The 17,900-nt window shown below is 35.7% G+C and overlaps 1 protein-coding gene across 2 annotated transcripts; it reads left to right on the top strand.

Moving 5' to 3' along the window:
- Window positions 1-208: 208 nt before the first annotated feature.
- LOC123514019 (marginal zone B- and B1-cell-specific protein-like) lies at window positions 209-15,994 on the top strand. 2 transcript variants are annotated; one of them, XM_045271576.1, is made up of 7 exons: window positions 209-326; window positions 1,400-1,560; window positions 5,792-5,793; window positions 9,241-9,351; window positions 12,125-12,211; window positions 13,111-13,212; window positions 13,368-15,994. In XM_045271576.1, the coding sequence occupies exons 2-7, from the start codon at window positions 1,414-1,416 to the stop codon at window positions 13,480-13,482; spliced, it is 564 nt and encodes a 187-aa protein (XP_045127511.1). In that variant the 5' UTR covers window positions 209-326; window positions 1,400-1,413; the 3' UTR covers window positions 13,483-15,994. The 2 variants fall into 2 exon arrangements, with proteins under 2 accessions (XP_045127511.1, XP_045127512.1); XM_045271577.1 differs by lacking the exon at window positions 209-326 and adding an exon at window positions 3,052-3,173 and having other exon boundaries at window positions 1,423-1,560.
- Window positions 15,995-17,900: the final 1,906 nt, after the last annotated feature.

Below are 17,900 nucleotides of genomic sequence, written 5' to 3'. Positions count from 1 at the left end.
ATTTAATTAATAGTAGTTTTGAGAGAGAGAGAGAGAGAGAGAGAGAGAGAGAGAGAGAGAGAGAGTTGCAAGTTAGTACATTAATTTGTTATATATTTTTCTTCTTTTGGTACATAATACATATCAATGATACCACCCAATTACGTACAAATAAATAAATGTCGGTAAGAATGAAAAACTGTTCAATTTGATGTGGCATTATCTAGAGGAATTAGTTTGAATCTGGCAATACCTTTCCATCACTCCCATGTAAACAACGGAGGTGGTCTGTGTTGTGGTGTGAAGGCTGTGCGGGGGAGGTACACATTCCGGAGGCTTTTCAGAGTGTAAGGAGGTTTAAGTTGTATATTGACTGTATATACTAATACTGAAAATGTGTATCTACTATAAAACAACGCACATGTTTCTCTAGGCTTGCCCACGCTTTTATGAACACTGACCAGCTATCCGTGCTGGTTTTTGCTATTGTGCGTGTGTGTGTGTGTGTGTGTATGTCAGCTACACCTGTGGCTAACTTATCCTTGTCCATGTTTCATTCACACATTATTACGAAGAATTTCATGATAGGGAATTAAATCTTCATTGTAGTAATTGTGGGTATCTCTTAACCATTGTTATTGAATTCCTGCAGCTTAGGCTGGATACAAAAGTACTTCAGCTAGGGATTGTTTACGTTTGGGGTCTGCTGGGGACTATCTTAAGCAATTCATTGTATTATTGTATTGTTTCAAATTATGGTAAAGCTTTCTAATCCAGCTGAATCAGTTACAAGCACGAAACTCGCATATAATGTAGAAGGATCGGTGACATTTTTTCTGCCATCTTTTACTATCATATTGTTTATATACAATGGTTGTTGTGAAGGCCTGGATGAAAATGGCTAAAAGTTAAGTACTGAACTTATGCTCAACCATTGCTTTTTTTTTTTTTATACATCTTATATATGCAACACACTTTGAATAACACTTCTTGAATATCTTATATGTTTCAGACTATTTTGAGGTTTATTTTTACAGGAAATCCATGTTTTCTTGGACGTTTCCATGCCTTGCAACAAACTCAGGATTGATGGGAATGTGGAGTTTGTGAGTGAGGAAGTTCAAAAGCAGTTCCTAATAATCTGCAGTGTAACAATCCCTTGACAGTCATAGTTTTACATGGCAGCCAAGAGATTGTTACACTGCAGGCCAGACACTTCAATTTGTCACATAAAAATCTAGCTGCTGTAGGTATAACAATTTCTCATCTGCGCTGTAAAATTACGTACTTGCCTTGTGGGGGAAAAAAAAAGCTTGTAGTTGCTAGAGCTGGAGTAAGAAGTTATAAAGTTATTAGAAGTAAGTCTCTTCTAATTTATTCACTTTCTTTCTTCTTGTAATACACTATTTGTGGATTTCAGGGTGAAGGTTCAAAATGAAGGTTCCATGCAACATTTTGTTCTCTGCAACACTTTTTGTGTGTATAATGGCAAAGGAGGATCTGGACTTTGTGGATACTGAACCAGCGAGAGATAATGAGGCAGCCCTCAAGTGTGATGCTTGCAGGGTTGTCACACAGAAGGTGAGCTGGCCATTGTGCATATACTGTATTTGTTTGTTGTGTACTGCCTGCATTATTTTTATTTAAGCTTGTTTGTTTTTTGCACACTGATACAAAAGTATGTGGCAACATGAATGTGAAAAGAATGCTTGCACTGCACTAGTCAACCAACATTACATTATCTCCAACCATTGTGTGCTTTTCTTTTTTCTTATGTTCTATAATTATTTATGTCCTGTAAATATTGTCAAAGGCATTTTTTTTCTTTTCACCTTTTTCTTAGTGACCTACAAGCTTGAGGACTTGTTTGAATCACTTAAACCTTCTATATATTATACCAGTTCACATGTCTTGTAGCCTTGTCGCTTTTTTTTTTTTTTTCTTTTTTTTTTCCCCCTGGTTGAATCAAGTAAAATACTTTGATGATAAGCTAGAAAACCAGGCTGTTGTTTATCCTGAAAGCATTTTTTCAAGATGCCAGCTTCTTTAGCTGATACTAGTGATGTGGTCATTCCTATGCCACAGCCATTGTTAGACTTCATCTTTCTCCATAAGCATGTGCCTTCTTTTAATTAGGAGAAAGTAGCTATGGCAATTGTGCGTCACTGGCAGAAGGTACCATCATGTTACATAATATGTTAAAATGTCACAACCTCATTGAACAAACAATTAGTCATGAACATGTGCCCTATTTCCTTGACTGAGAATGAAGTAAGAGCCTGAATGGTAAACCTTTTATGTAATGTAGACCATTATAAATCTTTATATGCAATCTCTTGGTCTGCATGCATACATACACACAAAGGAGACTTTTTCTATCCAAGAAAACCACACAAATGGTAGAGGGCAGGATTACAAGGTTACAATTCCACTGCTTTTGACCTGTACCTACTTTTGGAAGATGAACAAGGACTGCATTGTGAAAGGATAAAAACCCAAATTGTCTCCATCGAGGAACTAAATTCTGGAATTTGTCATTTGTGAAGCAAACATGCCAATCTGTTCACTACCATGTTGGAGTGATTTAGTCACAGCAAATTATGAAAATTGAAATCTGTATGTGGATACACATCAGAGTGATAATTTAAGATGGAAAAACTAAATAGTTGCTGAGCTCACACTTTCTGCAACATGACTCTTATTTATTTTATTTTTATTCTATTTTATTTATTATTATTTTTTTTTTTATTGTTGTTATTGTTATTATTATTATTATTATTATTTATTTATTATTTTTTTACTGATGTGTGTGTCTGTACATAATACTACTGCTGATCATGTGATGCTTTCATATGTACTCTGTGCCCTGCATTGTTTTTCAAGCTTTTTTCTCTTAATTGAGATGCTTCTATTGCTTCCTGGCTTTGTTCAAGAGCTTCTATGCTGTAATTTCATAGCCTCAACTGCCTTAGCTCATGTGACCAGCAGTGTATCAAGTACTACATGATGGAAAGAAATATTCGAGTCAAGTATTGTGATAGTGCAAGAAGAATATGTTTTTCTTCCTTAAAGATTGTGTGAGCTCAGTAGCTGTGAAGATGAAGAACATGTGTAAAGATGGCAGCTGGTTGGTGACAGCATAGCAACAGGACATCTGTGAGTTAACAAGACACCAGCTGGGGAAGTTTGCATTTGTAAGTGAGTGGCATGTGTTATAGAGACAGTGACAGCAGTGATATGTAGCAATGAAGCACATGTGACAGCTGTGGAGGGCATCCATGTGCTATGTGTTCATTGCTTTCTTTGTATGTATATTCATGTTGAAATCATTTAATCAAAATCAAGGTGAATTTTTTTTAGAAGGCTTTATATTTAGTATAGTTCAGTGGAGCCCCACGTAATTAGTTCACCAGGTAACAAGTAATTTATAAAACGAGCTGAGACTAAAGCTAATTTTTGTCTTGTTTTTCAAATGGAAATCAGCATCACAAGCAAGGTTTACATAGTAACCACCAGGCTCGTATACACTCTCCTTAAAACTTGACCACCGCTTACATAATTCACATTGATATCTCATTGTGGAAGCATCTCTATTATGTTTTCCTTTTAGTTTAGTGCATTTTTTTTTTCTTTTTTCTGTTATTTTGTAATAATTACTGGTTTTGTGTTACCATCGGTCTTAAGATTCTCCGTCCAAACAATTCCTCTTCCTTCCCTTCCTTCACTGCTGCATCATCATCCTCATGCTTAAATTATCCCATCTTTAAGTTAATTAAATCAATAAAAACAGTTTTTTAATATTTATTTTACTTTTCTTTGAGTATGTTAGGTTTCTATAATTGTCATTACACTTTTGACTACATATTTTCTGTTTTAGAACATATGAAAATTTTTTTTTGTGTGTGTTTTTTGGGGACTTGAAATGGATTGGTTGCATTTCAATTAATTTCAATGGGGAAAATTATTTGCAAAATTAACAAATCATAATTGGAGCTTGTTCATGGTATGAATTAAACTCATAATGCAAAGTTCCACTGTATGTTAAACATGCTTGGAGTTACCAGAACTAAAGTAAATGCTGGGAAACTGACATAATCTTCATCTTAATCCAGCTTTCATGATTTTGCATAGTATTAACACTTACTAGAATAAAGTGTGTATGTGTGTGTGTGTGTGTGTGTGTGTATTTACCTATTTGTGTATTACAGGGCCCGAGCTAAGCTCTCTGTGTCCTGTCTCCTTGTCCATTCCTGTCATATCTCTCTTTCATCTGATTGACACACACCGCGTCAACGACATCACTGCTCAGTTTATTTCACTTATCAATGCTATGATGCGGGAAACTGTATTTTCTCACGTCATTTAGACAGATGTCTTTTATTAGCTTTTTCCATGTCCTCGGAGCTGATTACTTGTGGTCACCTTTATCAACTCTCTGTCCAGTATGTCAATCTTGTTCACCAATTTATACATAGTTATCATGTCTCCTCTTGTTCTTCTCTCTTCTAATGTGGTCAGCCCCAGCTTCCTCAGTCTTTCCTCATAGTCTAACTCCCTGAGTCCTGGTACCATCCTTGTTGCCAGCCTCTGTACCCTTTCTACCTTCTTCACATTTTTCTTCATATGCGGTGACCAGACACAAGCTGCATATTCTAACTGGGGTCTTATTAAGGTACATAATATCTTCTTCATCATTCCTTCATCTAGGTAGTGGAATGCAAGGCCAATATTTTGAAGCATGTTATATGTTTTCCAAAAATCTTGTTAATGTGTTTCTCCGGTGACAAAGTGTTTTGCACGTTACTCCTAAGTCTTTCTCCTCATTGGTCTCTTTAATTTTCTCATCACCCAGCCTGTAATCCCAGTTTGGTCTGTATCTACTTCTTCCCATTTTCATAACATGGGTCTTGTCTATATTAAATTCCATCTGCCACTCCTTACTCCACTCATATATTTTATCAAGATCTTCCTGTAACTTGTTACAATCTTCCACATTCTTTACTCTCCTCATAATTTTAGTATCGTCCGCAAACATGTTCATGTAACTGTCAATTCCTACTGGCATATCATTAACATAAATCAAAAACATGATGGGACCAAGCACTGACCCTTGTGGAACTCCACTGGTTACCTTCTTCCACTCGGACTTCCTTCCTCTCACCACTGTTCTCATTTCTCTTCCCATTAAGTAATTTTCCATCCATTTTGCTAGTTTATCATTTACTCCTCCAATCTTCTTTAGTTTCCACATCAGTCTATTGTGTGGTACTTTATCAAAGGCCTTTCTCAAGTCCAGGTAGATAGCATCCACCCATCCCTCTCTATGTTGTAGTATGTCAGTCACTCTTGAATAAAAACATAATAAATTGGATACACGATCTTCCTTTTCTGAAACCAAACTGTCTTTCACTCAGAATGTTTTCACTTTCTAGATACTCACTCCACTTAGCTTTAATTACTTCTTCACATACCTTGCACAATATACTAGTCAACGATACTGGTCTATAATTTAGCATTCCATTCTACTACCATTCTTATATATAGGCACAATGTCAGCTCTTTTCCACTCTTTCGGGACTAATCCTGTTCGTATGGAAGTTTCCACAATATCAAATATAGGTTCAACAATTGATCCTTACATTCATTTAGCAACCTCCCAGATATGCCATCAGACCCCATTGATTTATTAATATCCAGATTGCTTATAATTTTCCTTACATCTTCCTTGGTAACCATGATGTCCTGCATTTGCTTTATTTCCGTAGGTCTTCCTCCCATAAAATGCTCCTCCTTTGTAAACACTTTGCAAAAGTTGTCGTTCAAAATTTCAGCTATATCTCCAGCATCCTCATATACTTCTTCCCATTTTTACCTTTTCTATTGCCTCCCTTATATTTAGTTTTCCATTTATGAATTTGTAAAACATTTTGGGTCACTATCACAGTTTTCCACCACCCTCTGTTCATATTCCTTCTGTGCTGTTCTCCTTACTTCAACATATCTATTCCTTGCTGTTTTGTAAACTTCTCTTGATAATACATCACTGTTTTTCTTAAGTTTCTTCCATGCCTTTTCTTTGTTCTTTTTTGCTTCTTCACAATTTCTATTAAACCACTGTTTATTATTTAAAGTCCTCTTTCTGTAATATGGCACAAACTTTTTCACAGCAGAGTTATACAAATCCATAAATTTATCGTATTTCAATTGCATATCCCTTTCCTGGTATACCACGGACCAGTCAATTTCATTAAAGAACTCCCTTATATGGTTATAATTTGCCCTAATATAATTTAATTTTTCCTCCCTGCGTTCCACAATCTTATTCGTGCTTAATTCCGTATCCAGCTCAAAGCTTAGGACATCATGATCGCTTTTCCCCAAGGGACATTTATGTTCAATTTCCTCTTTTAGAGATGCCCCTGGTAAATACCAAATCCAACCTTGCTGCAACATCTTGTCCCCTGCACCTTGTTGGTGATCTCACCCACTGTGTCATCAAGTTATTTGTTGCTACCTTTAACAATTCCTCTGCCCACTCACCACCGTTCACCACTTCGTAGTCTTCCCACACTATTTCTTTACAATTAAAGTCTCCAACTATCATCACTCTATCCTTTCTGATGAGTTCTTGCTTCATTCTGTCTAGAGTATTTCTCATCACCATTTGGTACTGTTCATATTCCCAAGCACTGGTTCTGGGTGGTATGTATACTGTTATAATATTAATGTCCCTCTTGCCATCTGTTATAAGCATACTTATCACTTCCTCATTTCTCTTACTATAGTTCACCTCCTTCACTATCAGATCTTCCTTAGTAAGAACCATTATACCACCACCTCCTTTATTTTTCTATCATTTCTCCATACTTTGTAGTGTTTTACAACAAACCAGTCTAGCTTTATTTCGGCCTTAGCTTTGTTTCCACTACACACATTATGTCCGGTTCATTATTTCTTAGGTAATCCATACATTCTAGCCTCTTAGACAGAAATCCATCTATATTCATGTAAGTCACTTGTATTCCATTCCTAGTCTCTTTCTTCCATGTAATGTCTATTCCGTCTGTTTTATCCACCACTTCTTTAGCCTCCCATTTCTCATCCTCCAAAAAAACTTGGTCTTTTCCTCCTCTGTTCTTTCGTCATTCCTCTCTTTCACTTCAGTTACAAGCTCTTTCATTTTCATTCGCTCATCCTGTGACATATTTCTTCTTATGTAAATTGTTTTGGTTTCCTCAGAGTCCTTAAGTTTCCAAGCCCTCCTCAACAAGGCCTCAGCTGCCACCTGAGACTTTAATTTCAATTTTAATGGTCTATTCTTGCCTTCCTCAAAAGCTCCCAATCTCACACTTTCTTCTACCTCAGCATATAGGTCCTCTTCCTCCACAGAGATCTTATTCAGTAAAGACTTAATCCTGTCATTTTCCTTATCCTCCTATCCTGCCAGTTCCTGTTAGTTTCCTCCTCAATCCTGTTATGATCACACATTTTTCTTTTCAGCAATATCTCTCACCACATACTCATTTTCCTTTAGTGCCTTTACCATTTCACTCTGCGTAATCACTTTATTTTCCTCTTCCTGCTTTTTCACTATCTCCTAAAGGACCTTTGTACCTCCTGATGTTCATGGTTCACTTCTTTCATCCTGGCATCAATTAGATTAAGGCATTCCTCCTTCCTCAAGTCCCCTTCGGATATTTTCATCTCCATTTCTAGGAGTTTAGCCTTCATCTCTTCACATTGTTTCCTTAGTTGTTGGTTTTCTTTCTCCATCTCTACTTTTTCCTTCAATAGCTCTTTATTCGCTATCGTTAACAAATAGATCTCTTTTTTGAACGAATCATTCTCGGCTATAACTCTATCCAGTTTTTCTTCTATGGACAAAATGTTTAGGAACTTACTTTCCAGTGCCTGGATTTTTGCATCCATATCTAATTTCTCCAGTCCTCTTGGAGTAGTTACAAAACCTTCAAAATCCTTGGGTTGCCTAAGGGTAGCCGCCATGTTTGCTATCGTCAGCTGATTACGGCCAAAACAATCACCGCCCACACTCTCCTCTCAGGGACCACTCTCCATATCCCTCACTTTCAACACTATGCGACAGTAGGACATCAACAGGACACTAACTCAGAGGTACCCGGGCCCTGTAACACCATAGGTATTTTCACTTCTTCCCGTCCGCAGCCGGAGACGAGCTGTCCTCTCTCAGCGAAGGCGACAGTGTGTGTGTGTGTATTTACCTAGTTGTATTTACCTAGTTGTAGTTTTACAGGGCCTGGGCTTTATGCTCGTGTGGCCCCGTCTCCATATCTACACTTATCCAATCTTACTTTAAAAGTGTGCACACTCATTGCAGACACTACTTCTTCATCTAAACTGTTCCACGTCTCAATACATCTCTGCGGGAAACTATATTTTTAATATCTCTCAGACATCTTCCTTTCTCAGCTTTTTACTATGCGATCTTGTGCTTGGATGTCATATTCTTCTCTCAGGATCAGTTTCTCATTATCCACTTGGTCCATTCCGTTGATCAATTTATAGACTTGTATCAGGTCTCCTCTCTCCTTCTTTGTTCCAAGGTTGGTAGATCCATAGCCTTTAGTCTCTCCTCATATGTCATCCCTTCAAGTTCTGGGACCATTCTTGTAGCCATTTTTGTAGCCTCTCCAATTTTCTTATGTGTTTCTTTTATGAGGGGTCCACACTACTCCTGCATATTCCAATCTGGGTCTTATTATAGTATTTATCAATTTCTTCATCATTTCTTTGTCCATGTAGTGAAATGCTACTCCAATATTCCTTAGCAAATTATATGTTTCTCTAAAAATTCTATCAATATGGCTTACTGGTTGATTGTTTTCTTCCATCGTCACTCCTAAGTCCTTTTCCTTTTTGACTTTCTCCAGTTCTACTCCATCTCCCATCTTATAGATTCCCACAGGTCGTCTTTCACTCTTTCCCATTTCCATGACATGGCTTTTGTTCACATTGAATTCCATTTCCCACTTCTTACTCCATTCCCAGATCTTATTTAGGTCTTCTTGCAGTATTTCACAATCCTCCTTTTGCTTTATAACTTTGCACAGTGTGTGTGTGTGTGTGTGTGTGTGTGTGTGTGTGTGTGTGTGTGTGTGTGTGTGTATATATATATATATATATATATATATATATATATATATATATATATATATATATATATATATATATATATATATATATATATATATATATATATATATATATATAGTTATATGATAGCGGTGAAGCTTTTTTCGAGCTTCAAGAGGAAATGACAACTGCCAAACAAACACCCCATGACGATGATATTATTAATGCTGCAGAGAGTGTGTGTGATGATACTTGGAATGGGTAAGTTTGACCTTGTTGCATGTTTCTTTACAGTTTTAGGAATGTAACAGAGTTTATTTCATTATTGTAGTATGTCAATTTTTTAAACATTTATGGGAGGCCTTAATGTGGTTGACACTGTCCAAACTGGCACTTGCCCTTTACATTACTGGAGGGAGCACACATATAAAAGGTCATAATGGTTGCTAATGACCAATGATTATGACATAGGAATAAATTTCATTGTGTGCAATAAATTTTGAAGTCTTTGATCTTGTTTGGTGACAACCTGTAGTGTTGTGATAATGGAATGTGTAAGTAGGGATGTAACAATTACTAGTAGTAATGATAAATCGTGGTAAAAATGTCCAACGGTTAGTATTACCATTTCAAATTTAATTATCATTAAAACCATGTTTGATTACCACACAGTGATGCTGCTCATTGTTCAGAAAAGCAGCAGCTGTGCTGTCCTTCAGACACAGACACGCATGTGCAGTATGCAGTCTGTAGTTATTAACATGGCGGAAGGCATTAGTGCGGAGGAGAGCGCTTCACATATTTATCGCCATCTTAAAAGACAAAGTCTGAAATCTGGGTGTATTTGGGATTTTTTAATGATGCTAAGGGGAAATTAGTTGAGGATAGTAACCCTGTATGCAGAAAATGCTGAAAAAAAGTCTCTGTAAAGTGTGGAAACACTTCAAATTTGATAACCCATCTCCTTGACCATCACCCATGACAATACAGCGAGTTTAAGGTAAGTTAACTTTTAGCTGAATACATAATGTGGAGACTTAGAATGGATTGGGAATAGTGGAAAATGTCTAGTTTGTCTGTTAAACTTTCCTATACTGTAATGTTAGTTTGTCAGTAAAGTAAATTGAAGTGTTAACTTAATTTCGTTAACTTACGAGCACATTTCAACAATGCCGTGATAATAATGATAACCATGATAATTTTGGTCACAATAATCGTAATGTGAAATTTTCATACCATTACATCTCTATGTATAAGCTTCCTTCATCTGCTATTATTTCTCTGTGCTTTCCTTCATGGTCAGTAAAAATGTTTGGAATCTAGAATATTTTAAAGTAAAAAGTGTCTAAATCTTTTGCAGCTCAAGATAATGTCTCCCTTTATGCAGTAGCCTTTGTTATTGGAACACATAATAGGTATAGAAATAAATGAAAGAATTTTGTATTTGGCAGGAGTGAAATACATGTAATAGTAAATATACATACCAGGGCCAGCCCAATCCTCCATGGGGCCCTAAGCGAAATTGTATTTGGGGGCCCCCTAAGTAAATAAACAGGTAGACAATGTTCTTACTGTAAATGTGTCATGTTTAATTATTTTTGGTTTAAAAAAAAAAGTACAACGGCAATGTGGAACAATAAACTGTAATGCAAGATCAATAAAAACAAATAACACTTCCAAATTTCAACTTTATTAGCTCACAAAAATAATTATAAATTCAAAGACATAAAGAATAGAATAAAATAATGAATAAATATAAGCATGATAGCATTATTTAGGTTACTGTTAAAAGATAAATTCTCTCATTTTTAACTAGCTAGCTAGTTGCTATTAGCGAATAAATTATCTCTTTTTTACCTAGCTAGCTAATTTGCTTTTAGTGGCTAGGCTACACAAATCTCTTGATAAACGTTAGCCTACCAAAGCAAATAATAAAACAAACATACCTTAACCTCGACATTTTTTCTCCTCTTCCTCTTTCTTCCTTTTCTTTTCTCTGCCCCTGAGGGATATGTCCTTTTTTTGTGACATCATTAGCCTAACAACCTATGTTAAGGATGCGCAGGATACACTGCATGTCAGGAACCGTCAGTTGCACGTGTTTGTTGTTGTTTTTCTGGGCAGGAAGCGCCGGTGCAGCAAAGCCTTATAGTCCGGTGGCTTAGCGAAAAAAACGTGACATGCTAGATTAAAGCAACAAACTTTGCACACTGGTTGTTTGGGTCCCATGGAAGAATGTTAGAGGGTGGTGCCCGATCTGCAATACCCAGGAAAAAAATGGCCGCCCAAAGAGCATTTATGATTCCATATAAATACTACTTATTGGATTTAAGGGTGATTTAGCACAATCTATGGGTGATTTAAGTACAAAGAACCACATAACATTACTTATAATATATTTTTACAACTCCATATTGTCTCCATATCTTTGATCATATAGAAATAACTATTTATACATGGGCAAAAAAGAACAGATAGGCTACAATATATTTTTTATTGCTCTTGGGGGCCCCCTTGTGGCCTCGAGGCCCTAAGCCACCGCTTACTTCGCTTATGCGTCGGGCCGGCCCTGACACACACACACACACACACACACACACACACACACACACACATACACACACACGCCTGGTAGCTCAGTGGTTAGAGCGCTGGCTTCACAAGCAAGAGGACCGGGGTTCGATTCCCCGGCCGGGTGGAGATATTTGGGTGTGTCTCCTCACGTAGCCCTGTTCACCTAGCAGTGAGTAGGTACGGGGTGTAAATCGAGGAGTTGTGACCTTGTTGTCCCGGTGTGTGGTGTGTGCCTAGTCTCAGGCCTATCTGAAGATCGGAAATAATGAGCTCTGAGCTCGTTCCATAGGGTAACGTCTGGCTGTCTCGTCAGAGACTGCAGCAGATCAAACAGTGAAACACACATATGTGGGTGTGTTAGCAGATGATGCTGTCAGATAAGGAGAATGGTGGATTATTTCTGTAAGATATGCGTAAGGATCATTTTATAATTGATCTACGAAAGTGAATATTTTTGCAGATTTGGTGTGACAGTTGTGGATGACCGAGAAACAGTCACAGCACTGAGTGGTGTCTCACATGAAGAGGAATCTGTCTGGGCTCGCAGGTATGGGTGGATCTCATTATCTGAGTATTTGGTGTACATTATCTTCATAATTTGCATCCTGTATCTTTTGCTGTCATGATGTGAAATGTTGCATGGATTGTAGATGATATTCAGAGGCTGTTGGATTTTCAATTTCCTTTTCATTTTACTATCTTTATTTCTTAAATTTATTCAAAAGTTATATGATGTCACTTTATATCTCATTACCATTCATATCAATTAATTGAACTCATATACCTACCTATTTCCCACTTTGAATTATCTTTATTTTCATGAAATTGTGTATTTTAAATGTGAAAGGATAAATATTTGATGAAAAGACTGAGATGTATGAAATGTTGATGGTAAGCCTTATAAGGGGCTTGTTAAATCAACATATGGAAAAAGGTACAAATATCATATGACATGGAGGACTGACATGTGCAAGCATGTTTAGAATCTCTCAGAATAGAGAGAGATTGAGATATTTGTGTGACTGCAATGTATTGGTGCATTGTTGTGGAAGTGACTTGTACAGTGTGATTGTCTAGCTTCATTTCTCTCCATCCTACACAATCCTTGAAGTTGAGATGTGAGGGGACTTTTGTTTGTGGTTGAGTGTATACATGCATGTGTCCTGTCTTAGCTATCACTCTTTGTGGGGAGATTGATTTTGTTTGCGTAATGACAGAGTTATATGTTAAAGTAAGAAATTGTTGCATTTTCTCTTCAGCATAACATTAAAAACTGCAGGCATCTGATGAAATGTGAGGAAAGTTTTATATGAAATTATTTGAGGTTAGAAACCAGCATATGTATGTACTTTTGGCTCATCTTCAGGTATTATTATTATTTTGAGTTAACAATGATTTTAACCAGACAGCATTGTGAATTATTTTATGAATTATCTCTCCCAAAAGACTCCAAGACTTGTGTGATGAACTTTTGGGTGAAGCATTAGATGAGAAGACTCTTTACAACCTGTGGGCGAGTGGTGGCTCCTTAGAGGATCATATGTGCAGGTGATGAGACTACTCTGCTTTGTTTATTGCATGCCTTGGAATTCATGTTGAAAGAGTTATTTAAAAAAAAAATTAAGTGTTTCATTTAACTTTATTATCTTATCTTTATTTGACTGCTCATTTTTATTTTATTTTTCCACAATGTTTGTATACAGAGGTCAGAAAACCTTCGGTGCCTGCTCCTCAGATGATTGGGGTCCCTGGCCTGGGGATGATTATGACGATTATGAAGATGATTCTGAATTTGAGGGCATTCATGATGAATTTTAAGTTTCACCTTTAATATAAATTTAGTATTATTAACATTGTCTGTTAAGGTTAAAATAGTTTCTTTGGTAGGTTTCAAATTTTAAAATCTTATGAATTAGATTGAATAGTTTCATATTTTGCACTTGAGTAAATGTCCACTAACATTATAAATGTAGTACAACTGATGCTTTCATCATAATTTCTATTTTGACACATCTCTTGAATTCAGATCTGCCAGAAATTTATATTATTTGATTATCAGAAAAGTATTGCCTGAAAAAAAAATATTTGATAGCTATTATTTGTAATTTTAATATTTATGTATTTAATTGAAAATAATTATGATACATGGAACATAGAAAGAGACCATACAGTGATATCCCAGTCATGGACCAAAGATCAGCTGAGCTAACAGAAAAGTATTACCTCAAAAGTTGTATTTCACCGCCACTATACTAAATTTCAGTGGTTATCTATTTAGTTGAATCATGACATATTTATTTAGGGATGTATGACATGTGCTGCCTTTCCATTTGAAAAAGATTTATGATTGAATGACAGAAGTACTACAACACCAGTGGTGTATTAACTTGTTGACTGGCAGAAGCCAAATACTTCTGTGTGGCTTGGTGCCAAACTAATCTCATTGCATGACTCAATAATCATAAATCATTCTATTATGATAGTTCATTAACCAGTATGATCTCTTCAAATAAATCTGTGCTATGAATAACTGTGATCTCGTGCCAGTGTTGTTTATTATTCTAATTAGCAAGTGACACTATGATTGTAAGGACGGTTGGAGGGAAATGGGAAAGGTTTAGTAACTGACACATTATTTTATAGATAATGAACAACCATGGAAGTTGTGAGTGTACTTTAGTCCAGACTTGGAACAAAGATGTATACAAATTTGTTTGCCACTTCCCAACAGCATCACAGATTAAAAAACAGTCATATGTAATACTCAGTCTAAAAGTGGTGCATCTCTCTGCATTACACATTAAATTGACAGCTTCTTATGTAGCCATTCATTTCCTGAAAATATTTTCTCATTTCCCTTATCCTATTATATATGATTTGCTATAGCCATTTTTGTCCTTTCTGCTTTTGAATCTCTTTGTTTGTCTCCCATTATCCTCATTACTACCTTCACACCACCACCATCACACCTTCATCTCTCCCTTGCAAGGCCAAAATGCTGAATTAACTTCTACTCTATTGTTTACTCACTCGGTTTCACATTTGTCGTTTACTTGCTCTCCCTGCATCATTATTATTGTTGTATCCATTTGTATTCCCTTTTAACACTCCTTTCTATAATACTGTATTTTCATCTAAAGCTCTCTTTATCCACATGACATGGAAACACACCCTGAAAGAAAGTGAACCAGTATCCATTAGTCATTTTCTCAGGGGTTAGGCTCACTTCATTCCTTTTGCTTTGGGAGCTTCTTGGTGTTTGCTGTAGAGCTTTTCTTTTGGCAGTGTATGGCAATACATATTTCAAATGTTAGTGTAGAACAGAGCACAAAGAGAACACAGGCATTTGAGATTGATTTTATGGAAAATGCATGTGGTCGATAAAAACAAAGTACTTACATAAGTAATCTCAAGTTATTCAAGAACACATAGGAGAGGGTAACAAAGTACTTACAGTGTGGTATGTTATCTGGTTCGCAGGATCAAAATTTTTCTACACGCTTCAGAGGCGTAGTGGAGGGAGTTGTGTGGTAAAACTTCTTCTATTGGATGACACACTGACCAAGATTTGATACTTGGTTTTTGCACAGTTTTTTCTTTATTGTTGTTGTTGTTATTATTATTATTATTATTATTATTATTATTATTATTATTATTATTATTATTATTGTTATGATTGTTATTATTATTATTTAGGGATTTATTTCTATTATTGTATTTTTATGTGGTGGGAATTAGTGTGTTCTATGAGATACATGAATTTGGGTGATTTGAAAGAGATAAATCTGATAATGGTGACATCATTTGTACATTGCATGTTCTTGAACCAAATACAAATTTCTCCATCAAACATACCTTAATCATATCCAGATCAACAGTTCTTTAATGTTTTTTTCTAGTTTGCAATAGCATTTTTTCTTAACACTATTAGAGAAATGCATTTATTCATTGTCACTTATCCAGTCTCTTACAGTCCAATGCCTCCATAATATTAGCAAGTCTGTTACTTTTATATTTATCAGGACCTGGTTCATGTCTAGATAAATTTGTTGGATTCTGCTGCAGTTATCCAAGGACATTACATCACTTCATGTTGTGAAGGATGAATTACACCCCTATTTCTTACATTTCATGGTTTCAAGGGAAAGTTACAAAATGACATGTAAAAATTGCTTGTTAATTATAAAAGGAAATTTATGTGCATAAGATTATTAAAGTTAGGGGAAAGGAGAGTAGGATAAATACCCCCAGTTCTTTAAGTATGCTATCATGATAATGTTTATACTGCATATTTTTTGTTGGTAGTGATCTGCATTAAAGAGAAATTAAACTTGCTGTGTTTGCACTTCATATTGGTCTTTGAAAGTTGTATACTATTTAATTACTGATGAAGTCTGACCAAAGTAGAAATGATTACAGAACACAAGTGTTCAAATGTGCCCATATGATAATCACTGCCTTGAAAGATACAGGAACACATTCACTATTTTTGTAATTACTATTAATTTTTACATATTGTAGTAAATCCATAAAGCATTCACTGTGCATTTCACTGCCAGGTTGGTGGAACTCTACCACTCAATTTTTTAGATGTTTTTTAAAAGATCACTAAAAGGGATAGACTGAGAGAATTGATGATGGCCTTCTATGTAGGATTTATATTTTTGCAGTGAGGCAAGACTTACCTGAGGTACCCAACTGAAGAGAGACATCCGCCTGGTAGTATTTACCTATATTGATATTTTTGTGGTAATAATTGTCTGTCTTCATACAGTACGGTATGTGACAATACACACTCATTATAATGTACGCTGCAATAATGCACTAAAATTTTAATAAATATTTAATGAGATTAATGAACCAAAATTACCATAACGAACTCACCACTCATGCAATCCTTGGATTTTTAATAAAAATTTAATCAGAATAACTGGCCAATAATTGGCAAGATGAACTTGCCATTCATGCAAGCACTGAAATTTTTATGAAAATTTGATTAAAGTAACAAAGCAAAACTTGCAGCACTAACATACCAGCTCTGTGAGCCACTTCTCATTTATCTGTTACGTGTTCCTCTTCCATTTTCCTTTCCCTTCTCTTCTTTTGTCTTATCTCAAACTTCTCTCCATCACCTCCACTCCAGCTCTTCTCACTTGCCAGATAGGGACAAGAGAATCTCTCTCTCTCTCTCTCTCTCTCTCTTATTGTATGTCTTTTCACTTCTTCCTTTTCATTCTCCCTCACTTACATATGCAATTCTATTTTTATTCTCAGTCAGCCTCATTGTGATTAGCATTTTTAGGATTGTTCAGAGAGAGAGAGAGAGAGAAGGGGGGGGGGCATTTCTGACTTATGAGGGGTTTACTCTATGTATACATAACTTTAACTTGTCAAAGCAGTGCAAAACTTGGGATAATAAGAATTCAGGATTGGTAGAGTATTGTAAGTATTTGTTGTGTTATCCCAGAATGTAGTAGTGCAGAAGTGCTCATTTTGATGTATTTTTAAAATAATAGATTTTTCATTTTTTTTGGTTTCTAATTTGGAACCAATTAATTGTTTCCCATAGGTTCTTCAGTCACCATACTGTACATTTGCTATAATGAATGCCACACTGGAACAAATATTGTTCATTGTCACGTATCATACTATCATCGTTCAAATACAGTATTTGTTGAATATCACATATGTATGTATTTATAGTTTTAGTATTAGATGATACCATTTTTCTTTACCTTTCATAAAACAGTAATGCAATTGAGCCTCATATGATGATGTATCCATGAACCAGTAACCAGTACCCAAACATCATCAATCCCTGACAAAGTGGCTAAGATAAGGTTTTATAAAGACAGTAGCTGACTGCTTCAGAACAGCTGGGAAGCAAATTGAGATTATTTATTTATTTATTTTATTTATTTTATTTGGGGGGGGGAAGGGGGGTTCCTTCGAAGTGGAGAAATTTTACAAGTAGTGGATATTTGCCATTTGCTAATGGTTGATTTGTAAAATTAGGGAACATGTTGCTATTCTTACAAAATGAAGAGGTCTAAAAGATTCTAATCTAATCTTTATCATAGATTTGCTGCAATGAATAAAGTCTTTTATACTATTGCTATCTCAGTTCTGTGTCACCTTGAGTGAACCTGGAACTTAGTCTATGTAGTAGTTCCTTCCACTTTGAATATATATATATATATATATATATATATATATATATATATATATATATATAT

Source organism: Portunus trituberculatus, chromosome 37, assembly GCF_017591435.1.
Source record: "Portunus trituberculatus isolate SZX2019 chromosome 37, ASM1759143v1, whole genome shotgun sequence".
Classification (NCBI taxonomy): domain Eukaryota; kingdom Metazoa; phylum Arthropoda; class Malacostraca; order Decapoda; family Portunidae; genus Portunus; species Portunus trituberculatus.
This window is presented reverse-complemented; position numbering and strand designations above follow the sequence as displayed.